The sequence below is a fragment of the Oculina patagonica genome, chromosome 1 (assembly GCF_052425735.1).
Source record: "Oculina patagonica isolate OP01 chromosome 1, crgOcupat, whole genome shotgun sequence".
In the NCBI taxonomy this organism is placed as follows: domain Eukaryota; kingdom Metazoa; phylum Cnidaria; class Anthozoa; order Scleractinia; family Oculinidae; genus Oculina; species Oculina patagonica.
This window is the reverse complement of record NC_135758.1, coordinates 47601198-47612773: the sequence shown is the minus strand read 5'-3', so window position 1 is coordinate 47612773 and position 11576 is coordinate 47601198. Positions and strand designations below refer to the sequence as shown.

General features: G+C 41.1%; 1 protein-coding gene across 1 annotated transcript; it reads right to left on the bottom strand.

The window, feature by feature from the left end:
- Positions 1-36: 36 nt before the first annotated feature.
- Positions 37-9790, bottom strand: LOC144635046 (mitochondrial substrate carrier family protein S-like). Its single transcript, XM_078494117.1, has 9 exons — positions 9629-9790; positions 8847-9000; positions 7838-7906; positions 7311-7370; positions 6171-6243; positions 5723-5770; positions 5382-5521; positions 4809-4874; positions 37-4391 (listed from the first exon to the last, which is right to left on the bottom strand). The coding sequence occupies exons 1-9, from the start codon at positions 9684-9686 to the stop codon at positions 4217-4219; spliced, it is 843 nt and encodes a 280-aa protein (XP_078350243.1). The 5' UTR covers positions 9687-9790; the 3' UTR covers positions 37-4216.
- Positions 9791-11576: the final 1786 nt, after the last annotated feature.

Here is an 11576-nt window from a genome sequence, read left to right as displayed (position 1 = left end):
AGTGTGTTGAGTATGCAAATGAATTTCACATATAATATTTTAATTGTTATATTGAAAATGTAACACCTAAAAGAAAAGCTTTCACTTCGGTAATAGGGACTTTAAGATACCTGGACGGCTGACCTCGAGGACGGCTGACCGAAAGTAATTTTTGGCGTGTAGCGTATATTGCGCATGCCCGCTCCACGCACATTGCCGTCCAGCTCCGTCCAGCTGTTGTCGAGGACGTGAGAAGTAGAGTTTTGCCGTCCACCAGTGAACGGGTGTTCACTGGTGGACACATTGGAACATGTTCACATTGGAACATGGAACATTCGGACCATGTTCGAGACTGGGAAGACAGCGCAAGTTTCTGCAGAGATGAGACGATATAACATCGCAGTTCTCGGTCTGTGCGAAACAAGATGGACGCAGTCTGGTCGAATTCGCCTGAGCACAGGAGAAACTCTTCTGTATTCCGGTCATGAGGAGGACAACTCACCTCATACGGAAGGAGTGGGACTGATGCTGTCTGCTGAAGCAGCAGGATCTCTCATCGAATGGACACCAGTGACCAACCAAGGATCGTCCTAGCAAGATTCCGCAGTAGAACAAGGAATGTGCAGATTGTACAGTGTTATGCACCCACAAACGATGCAGATGGTGACCTCAAAACCGATTTTTATGAACAACTACAGGCGACCCTCGAGCAAAGAACCAAGAGGGACATTCTCATCGTCATGGGAGATTTCAATGCAAAGATTGGAAGTGACAACGTCGGTAGAGAACATGTAATGGGAAGAGAAGGGCTGGGCCAGATAAACGAAAACGGTGAACTTTTTGCGGATTTCTGCTCATTTAACAAAATCGTGATTGGAGGTAGCCTTTTCCGTCACAAGCAGATTCATAAAGCCACTTGGATTTCCCCAGACCATCACACAGATAACCAAATTGACCACATTACTATCTGTAAAAGGTTCAGAAGATCACTGCAAGACACGCGTGCGAGAAGGGGTGCTGATGCTGCATCAGACCACCACCTGGTGGTCGCTCGCCTGAAACTAAAACTCAAGAGGTTTTTTAAGTTAACACCTAAACAAAGCCATCGATATAACACCACACTCTTGAAGGATGCAGCTACCAGAGATAAGTTCAGACTTGAACTCTCAAATAGATTTCAGGCACTGAGCACCCTAAGCGAGGAAGCTGAGTCAGCTGAGGAGATCTGGGAGAAATCAAAGGCGGCTTGGAAGAAGGCTTGTGACGTTGTCTTGGGAAAACGATATTCCCAACAAAGAGAATGGCTCTCCGTTGGAACTCTGGCGAAGATTGCAGAAAGAAGGGAAAAGAAAGCAGCGCTAAACACCGTTAAAACCAGAGCTGCAAAGGCGCAGAGGCAAGTCGAGTATACAGAGGTCAACAAAGCAGTTAAGAAAAGTGCAAGAAGGGACAAGCGAGACTTCATAGAAGGGCTAGCACAAGCAGCAGAAGATGCTGCAGGTAAAGGGGACATGAAGGAGGTTTATAGTATCACCAGGAAACTCTCCGGGAAGCGAAGCATCTCCCACCACCAGGTGCACAGCAAGGATGGAAAGCTTTTGACATCTGAGAATGACCAACTAAACAGATGGAGGGAGTACTTTGAAGAACTACTAAATAGGCCACTACCACCTATCGCACCTATTATCCCACCCGCCAATTCACTCTTGAACATCAAGACAGAGCCACCTTCAAAAAGCGAAATCAGGAAAGCACTACAAAAGTTGAAAAATGACAAAGCCCCGGGCCCGGACGGCATACCCCCAGAAGCACTAAAAATGGATATGAAGTCATCTGTGGATTCCCTACACAAGCTGTTTGAGAAGATCTGGAATACAGAGCAAATGCCTGAAGATTGGAAATGTGGTCATCTGGTGAAAATACCTAAGAAAGGGAACCTGAAAGAGTGTGCAAACTGGAGAGGCATCACGTTATTATCAATTCCTGGGAAAGTTTTTAGTAGAGTGCTCTTAGAGAGGATGAAGGACGAGGTGGAGGCAATACTCCGCGATGAACAAGCCGGCTTCCGTCAGGAGCGCTCGTGCACAGATCAGATTGCTACGCTCCGGATGATACTTGAGCAATCCCTCGAGTGGAACACGTCACTGTATGTAGTTTTTATCGACTACGAAAAGGCATTCGATAGTGTAGATAGGACGACCCTCTGGAAATTGCTCCAGCACTATGGAATCCCGGAGAAGATCATCCGGATGATCAGACTGGCCTATGAACCATCAACATGCCAAGTTATCCATGGAAACACACTAACAGAACCGTTCACAGTACTGTCTGGTGTACGACAAGGATGTCTACTATCTCCCTTTTTATTTCTGTTAGTCATGGACTGGATCATGAAGGAAACAACAAAAGATCAAGCAAGAGGAATCCAATGGTCACTGTCGAAACACCTTGAAGACATTGATTTTGCAGATGACGTGGCACTATTGTCCCAACGGCACAACAACATGACACAGAAGCTCGAAAGCATGAGAGAAGCAGCTGCAATGATTGGCTTAAAGATTAACATCCAAAAGACGAAGAGCTTGAGAGTAAACCAGAGAAACAATACCAAATTTGACATCGGAGGAGACGAAATCCAAAACATCGAAAAGTTCACCTATCTTGGCAGCATTGTCTCTAGTGAGGGTAGAACAGATCAGGACATCGTAGCAAGGATCGGGAAGGCCACAACTGCATTTCATATCCTAAGACCAATATGGAGATCACGTGCAATCTCAGCGAAGACCAAGCTTCGAATCTTCAATACCAATGTGAAGAGTGTTCTTCTGTATGCCTGTGAAACCTGGCGTGTCACCAAAGCCTCCAACAACAGGATACAGACCTTCGTCAACCGTTGTCTCCGACATATCCTCCGAGTTCGATGGCAAGACAAAGTCAGAAATGAAGATCTATGGAAGAGAGCAGAACAACAACCTCTCCACCTGCAAGTCAGAAAAAGGAAATGGCGCTGGCTAGGCCATACGCTGAGAAAGCCATCTGCCAATGTCACCAGGCATGCCCTTCGATGGACACCTCAGGGTAAAAGGAACCGAGGAAGGCCTAAAACAACATGGAGAAGATCAACTGAGGCTGAAGTACAACAGACTGGGATGAGTTGGAACCAACTGGAAAAAGTGGCGAAGGACAGGAGAAGATGGAGATCTCTGGTGGACGACCGATGTTCCACAGGAACTTAAGGGTTTAAGTCAAGCAAGTCAGTGAACGGGTGTGCTTTTTGTATGATTTCGTTTAAAAATCTCATTATTTTTTAATTCTGTTACTTTGTTAGGTGGTCCTTTATGGTATTCTTGGTTTGGTACTGATAAAAAGTTAAGAAGTCAAGTTTTATTTGCGGTTGGGAATATATTTGCTGTGCTTTGCATAAACGCTAATGGCGAAGCCACGTGCGTGAAATTATGAACTGTCTTGCTTGTGTTTCTACAAAAATTTCACTTAGAATCAATATCCTGTGAATGAAAATAGTGCTTTCTGGTCCCGGATTTTGGGCTAGAAGCGCCAAATGTTTTTCTTCGCATGTTTTGGGCTAAGGAATTATTGATCCACTAACGAAGCCGTCCTCCGTTCACACAGGCCGGCTCTTAACGTTGGAAGTTCCCGCCAAGAACGTCGACATCGGCCCAGTCCTCCTCGCGAAATTCTACCGTCCTCGCACCGTCCTCGAGGTCAGCCGTCCAGGTATCTTAAAGTCCCTAATCTTTATAGAGGACCGCGTTTTAGTGAAGTTCAGGGTCTAAAACCGATTTATTAACTAATACCTTTCTGTCTTATTAATAGCCAAAGTTATTGCGTTCTCAAGTAAAAAAAGTAAAAGCAAATGTAATCCCGTTTACTCGTCAACCATATTGCTAAGCAAGTCATAGTGAAACGGGGGTGAAAGCCAAACTTATGCAATAAATAGATATTATACCTTGAGGTTACTGGTTGCAATAGTTAGCAACAACTTAATTTTCCAGCAGTTAGCAATTACTTCGACTTTCAGACGGAGTTTGTTGATCTCGACTGAAACTTCAAGCGATTTTTTTTAGTGAATTGTAGTTTAATTAGGTATTTTTAATGACATCGCTTGGTTCCATAAATTTAGTTGTTGGTAAAACTTGTACCCTTAAAGAAGGTAAAAATTCGAATTGTTCTTTCCATTTTTGTCTAAATTATTGTTGCACATTGTAACAAGCTTATGTTATCCTCTGATGCCCCATTGGGACACTTTCCGTTGAGCCCAGCTCATGGCAATCATAGATGTCCCATTTGACATAAAGCTCCTGATTGATCCTGGGACAATTCCACGGTAAAGACCAAAGAAACCGCCCCTCTCCTTGATCACTATCCTCATACGGGCCACAACAGGAAGGTCCCTTCAAATAGAATAAAACTCTGATAGGTAACTACGCACAGTAAAGGTGAATACATGTCTCTGCAAAATGCCTCTTTGTGTGTCAACACTTTATAAGGTTAAGTTCCTGCAGCAATTGCTAACATTTTTTACTTCTTGAGTGAAACCTAGCGCTAGCCTGCATCGAAAACGAACTCAACCGGCGGTTGAGTAATATCTCAAATAAATTAATGTGGCTCCAACTTTAGACTTTGAGGATGAAACTTTGTGCCAACGTGTCCTCTTGTTCCTTTTGCCGTGCATGGGCCGACGAAAACACGGAAATTCAAGACTGGATTTCAGGAAAGGAAAGTGTTAAATAATATATCTTGTATCAGTTCATTTTAGCGAGAAGCTGTAGTAGCATGGCTGTACATTTTACTCTTCATTTGATACATACTTGCCATAATTTCCTTGAACTTGTGACTTCATGTTTTCTAACGGCCACACGACCCACCAAGCAAAACGTCAAAATGTCAAGGGTAGATACGGTTGGGTAATAATGGAAGAAAACCAACCCATGTGGACTGTTCGTATACTTTATAGAATGGAACCTGACTACAGGTGAGAAGGGCGTGCTCCGTTTATAAGAGTATAAAGGCTCACCATCACCCTGCCCCACCCCTTAACCCACCCTTTTTCGAGTTGTTAAGGGCCCGTCTTCCCTCTAAACTCCCCTCTCCTCCCACCGACAGTAAGGCAAAAAAGCTCCGTTTTGGCTAAAATTTCGTATACGAGAATTCACTGAGCCTGGACCGAGCCTGTAATTTTTGTCAAAGATGGTACGATGGTTACAAGGTCACATGACATCTTCGCTGGTATCCGTGCTGATTCTGAATGGTCAACAGGAATCTGAAACTCTTTGGGAACTTCAAGACAGACTTGATAACAACACCGCTTAATCACATGCTAATTACAGTACTTTAAGAACTCTACATACTACACACAATGTCAGCCGGCTTGAAAAGGATACGTTGCAGCTAATCCTGATGAAAGGAATGGTCCTAATATTGGTCTTTTAAAGAGTTCAGGCAAATGTCTTCTTCCAGAATCCAAAAGAACAAAGTACGTACACATAAGACCCATTGTACGATACCATGTTACACCAAAGCCCTGCAGCAATGAAAAACGGAAATTTGTAAAGGTCATACAGCAACAAGGGCTGATCTCGACAGATTGGACATTCTTTTTTTTCCATAAAGAAAAAATGTCTACTGTACTTTTTCCAGTAACTCATTCCGTAAAACTGGTTGGAGTTAGGCTGTACTTGACTTGGTCTAAATAAAACTGTACAAACTAAATGTGCAGTCCTACCCTGTAGAGTCCTTTGAATTGCCATGATTGACCTGTCTGCCTCCGTACCTAATGAAGTTCAAAACAAATGTTACAGTATCGATTCCCGCAAGACATGTACATGTGAAGTACTTAACAATACACCCCTACCCCCCCCCCCCGCCCCCACCCCACAAGTAAAGCTTATCATAACAGAATGTGGGTCATGGCATACCTAACAAAGTCAAAGGTCTTAAATTGATAGACGACTATGCACCACGTACCGCTTCCCACTACCCTTCCTAGGTAGACCTATGTCATTCCTGACAAAGTAAAAAATAAATAATAATAATGGATTGATGTGTGGAGAGAAAGAACTCAGAAAAAAATTCTAAGTTCACAGATGGGACTCGAACCCACGACCTTCTGAATCCATACACTAGTCTTAAAATCTTAAATAATAAACACTACCAGAAATGGTTAATAATACCTTGGCTAGCTCCAATGGAGTCTCAATTATGGCTCTAGTTGTTGAAGCTGCAGCTCCTGCTATTAATACTCTTCTATAGGATTGCAAAATAAACTCCTACAGTTCAATGCATTTTACGTGTTATTTACATGATGTATATTGTACACATTATCTGGTGTATGTCAGGTATTTTTACTTTTTTTTGTAGACATTAAAGTATTGTGAGTAAGACATTAAAGACATGTTTGTCTTCAGTGGTGAAGCAGAATGTTACTTGATCAAATTAACACCAGAATTATTGATCATCATCCAAATTTAGTATAATTTCAGAGGTGATTATAAGAATTGAAGCATTCTGATTGGTCGAGAAGCTTGGCTTATGAGGCTATATTCACCCCGTGCGAGGTGATTATAGCTTTGAAGGCTTGGTTACTTAGCCACGCCACCTTTGGCATCCAGGCAAGTAAACATGGCCACTTTTGCTGAATGAAAATTTCTTGATTTGAAAGAAACCAGTCCAAGTCCTGGATATTTTAAATACTGGGAATTTTTCAAATTAACTACCAAGGCTTTTGGACCGAAAATATTTTCAAGGGATGGTTCTCAAGGCATTAGAAATGATCGTAAACACGGCGGTTTTGGCGATCGATGAGAAACTCAGTCAGATCGATTGAGCAAACATTATTTAGTTTTCTTCTCACCGGAGCTACTCATTTTCGAGAGGATTCCCACATTCGCTAAAAAGTCATCAACAATCATACAAAGGTACCGGACATCTATCTTTCTCGTAGTGTTTGTTTTGTCCCGTTTTATTGCTTTAACTAAATTAATTCTGATAATTTGTAATCGATGAATTAAACTGGTTTACACCTTATGCAAGTGAACCGACTTGTGTTTGCTGTTTTCTTGTTTGCTATCGTTATTTTTTAAGTTCTTGATGATCACCTCTAAAAATTATACTAAAACAATTATTCGCCTTAGGCTCAGTGATAATTGTTGAATAATCACTTAATAATTGTTAAGTAGTCACCTACAGGTGTACCTTGTGTGTAAGTGATCTATTTTTATTATTAATAAAACTGAATACAGCAAATTAATATAAGGCAACAGCCTTGAAGCTTACAAAGAAAACAGAAAAAAACAAACAAACAAAATGCTTACAATTGTAGTCCACCAGTAAAAGGTATTTGTCTTGTTCCATATCCATTAAAATATGTGTACCTAAAATAAATAATTATTTACTAATTACTTTATGACCAACAGTAACTAGTCAAGTAAGGTCTGACCACTTGTTTGAATACATGAGTTAGATATACAGTGAAAAAAAAAAAAAAAAAGCAAAACAAAAACAGGGCCCGGGGGGGTCGGGGAAAAACAGCATATGGTCCAGGGGGGCCGGGGCATATGGGTCCCACCATAACTGCTCCCCTCAAATTGACCTAGTTACAGGCTATCTCAGCTGGCTGGCAGTGCCATAACATATATTTTTAACCCAAATTGATTATTCCAGATCTCTTTTTACCAGTGGCAGATCCAGACCTGCTAAAAAGGGGGTGGGGGGGATGTATCATTCCTTTATCATGCTTATTTTACTGCTTGGCGAATAAAACTGCAGATACTCTCTGTAATTAAAAAAATAGTATAATATTATCAGTGTACAGTGTAGATATCAAATGCTGTTTACTCACAAAGCTTCAAATACAGCAAACTGAGTTGACCTGTAGATTCCAGATCCCCAAAGAGGTGGAACACATCCTCTGAAAAATGTGCAGGACCCAGAAGTTTAATCAGTTATTTAAAGTAACCAGACGACTGTACATGCAGAGCTGTACAGAGCTGTAGCCATAGACAAAAGAAAAAAATTGCAAAGAGCCTGATGTGTACTATTCCAAACAGGTGTCCTTGTAGCCAGTCTTTCGTACCCAGCAGTCACGGTGGTAAAGGGGTTATACATATATATGGCTTGTGATTTGAGGATAAGTTTGAGGAAAAATTACCACGTGACACATAAAAAAGCATCAAATTTGAAAGTGCTCCATGAATTGCCAGTCTAGTATGACATGTGATCTGATTTCACGAAAATAACCGAAAATAAATATTTGTGAAAACCGAAAAATAATTATGTATTGATTGAATGACCAATTGGCAAACGATATGAATCATCAAGCCAAAGACTGATTTTGGGTGGGGGATTCTCTCAGCTTTATTTATATGTTCATCGGGGTCAATGGTAGGCTTGTTGAATGTCTGCAGCATGTTTAAGCCAAGTAGAGCAGCAACATAAGGTGTAGAGGAGGAGCAGAGCTCCTAGTTGGTCCTAATTCATGGCAATCTGAAGAGTTTGTGTTCCTGGCAGCAGTGATGAGCCACCAGCCTGCTGGGATCTCTCAGAATGGAACAGACTACAATGCATATAATAATTATTTTTATTATACTGTGCCAGAAACTTCCTGTAAGCAGACAGGTCTCAGGGACCAGAAAAAGTGGACACCTAAGAGATGTGCCTGCTCATGGGAGGTCAAAAAATGTTGTTTGTACATGACTGATCAGGGACCAGGAAGCTACGGACCGAGATGTCTGCCAATGGGATGTTTCTGTAAACACATCAGAGGTGTTGCTACATATGCTGACCTTAAATGATCATCAAGCTATTAAATATATATATATATTCGTAAATTGAAGGGAATATTCACCAACCTATAGAGCCCTCTGATGCCTTGTGTTTTGACTGTCTTCACAAATGATTTGATCATCCCTTCTGTTTCAAAACCTCGCTGTGCCTGCATCTTTGTCTTGATGGTATCAAAGGGATGTCCGACCGCCACACTTGTTGTTCCATAGAGAACACCAACTTAAATACAACAAATAATTGTGGTTACAGCTTGCCAATATTAATATTAAAATTTCTTCACTTATTGCTTTATAAATATTTAAGATTTCCAAGAATTGGCTTTTTCATATGGCTGTGTATTTAATTGTAATAAAGCGAAGTAGCAATACTTTTACACTGTTTAAGTTGTTTATAGCGTTGACACCTACCAATTACAATGTTCAGGTCACCCCCCACCCCCCACCCCCACCCCCAGGGTTTCACAAATTACCAAAACACTGTTTTACCATGGTAAGTCATTCCAACTGCAGTATTGTTTCTTTTATGTCCAGTACTTCTAACTTGTTTAAGTAGAGCCTATTTTAGTAAGACTTGAATAATTTAGTTTGCATTTTAGGCGCAATCCTAAATCCCGATCCTGGCCTGAAGAGCTACATTACACTCGCCTTGTCAGCCATCAAGTGCAATAAGCTGATTTTCTTATACCTACAGCCTTTACTAATTAGTGTTAGTTCACGAACATAATATTTAAGGAAGCGATCGAGTGAGTGTATGAGTGATATCGAACGCGTGAAAGAGCGAATTCCACGTGCATAACAAATCTTTCATATCACAAGTGACAAGACAAAATTAGATAAAATTAGCTTACCTCCAAGACCTATGAGACCTTCCTGTATCCAATTTATTCTTCTTTCATTATGAGTCATGTTTAACTGTGTATTCGATCTCGTAAATTACGTTTGGTATGAACTAAGAATCCTTCCTTGTTTTGATGACCGGCATCCGTCACGTCATTTACGCACACACAAAGAGTCGACAAGAGTTAACTTCGAGTCCACCGGAGTTCTGGGAACGAAAGCTCGCGCCTATGCGTTCGCAAAGTACGCGTGGATTTCCTCGTGCGAGGGACTGCGCGGTTCGTGTGCGCCGTATTATATCTTGGGCCTGATTTCCTTAGCAAGACAAACAGAACATCATTACCAAACGTCTAAACACAGTAACACACTCCAGAGCTACGTTTTGGGATCAGGCGTTTATAAGATCCTACACTACATACAACACGAACGATATGAAATCAAATACAATCTCAAAACCTACGATAACGCCCAAACCCAAAGTGGAAGGTGAATAGGTTAGTAGTGTGAACTAGAAGTGGGAGTATGTGTTAGGTATGAGTAGGATGGCTTGCAGAGCATGTTGGCTGATGCAGGCCCAGTTAATGGCATAGTAAATAAATAACGGATCGGAACGCCAATCGCCCAGAGCTTTTATCATTCAATAGGGACGCCTGATTGGTAAGCAAAGAAAGGAAGCTAGAATGCTGACTAAAAGTGCTATAATAAGCTAATAATTGCGAATGCTGATGCTGTAATGCTCGGTAGTTAGACTAATAATGAAATAGCTAGATACTACAAAGATCAGTACAAAGGTTGCTCGCTAGTGACTTTATACGTATTGAACATTATTGCTTGCAGTAGTCTATGACTTTCATGTATAATTGCTCAATCGATATAGACTCACCTGCCTGAACCCAACTGTGACGTTCGAGTGGTTGTCATGTCTAGATTCATATTAATAGTATTAATATCAACATTAGATGGACTAGCTGATAAAATTTTCGTTTCCTTTCCGTTGAGTGAATTGGACCGTGCCCGTAAAATAAGAAATCGTGGGTATTTGAGAGGATTAACAGGGCCAGCCTTCGGTTCCTGTCGTTTTTCCAAAATGGGGACGTGGCGAGGAAAGGAACTCCTAGCCATAGAATGGAACAGGGCAATATTAGGTAGCAATAACGTTGCATAGAAAAGTGAAAAATGAAAAAAACTGAAAAAGAAAGACATACAGTCAACTCTCGCCTTGCGGACACCCCGCTATTGCAGACACTTGCTATTACGGACAAAATCCAGATCCCAAGCGAAAGAGGTATGATTGGAAATGACTCCCGCTATTACGGACTCTCGCTATAACGGACACAAAACGACGCCCCGGGCGTGTCCGCTATAACGAGAGTTGACTGTACATACTTTTCTCCACACTGTATTATTTTTCACATATAACAGCAATTTTCAAAGAGTGAAATCAAAAGGGCAGTGAAATGTTCAGTTCAAAATCCTATATGACAGTTATATGCATTTTCTTCAGTTGTAATGATCGTATCATCATACATTGTTGAAACTCAGTCGCACAATGAAGTGGCTTCAGAACGCCTCAACATACAGGAAGCAAGAAAAAATAAGCCTCGCTTCTCGATCCCAGCCTCCTTTTCTAAGAATGACTCAAAGAAACAAGTCAAACAATAGCAGTTTGGTATCAAAAGCATTTATTGCATATCTAGATCTTATTACTGAGGTTGCCTGCTTACTGAATGAAAGACAACAACTGCAAGTAACCTTGTGATGGTACCTTTTTCGTGCTAATGAAAGTTTCCAAAAGTTACCTTAAGTGCATAAGCATCAATAAATTAATGAACTACAGTGTTTGAATTAAATTCTGCCTACCTACCTTAAGCCTGACTTGCGAAATGATATCGCTGATCATAGTATTTTGTATCTTTTTAGACAATTATTTACTTTGAATAGTTAAAATTGCAAATTCTG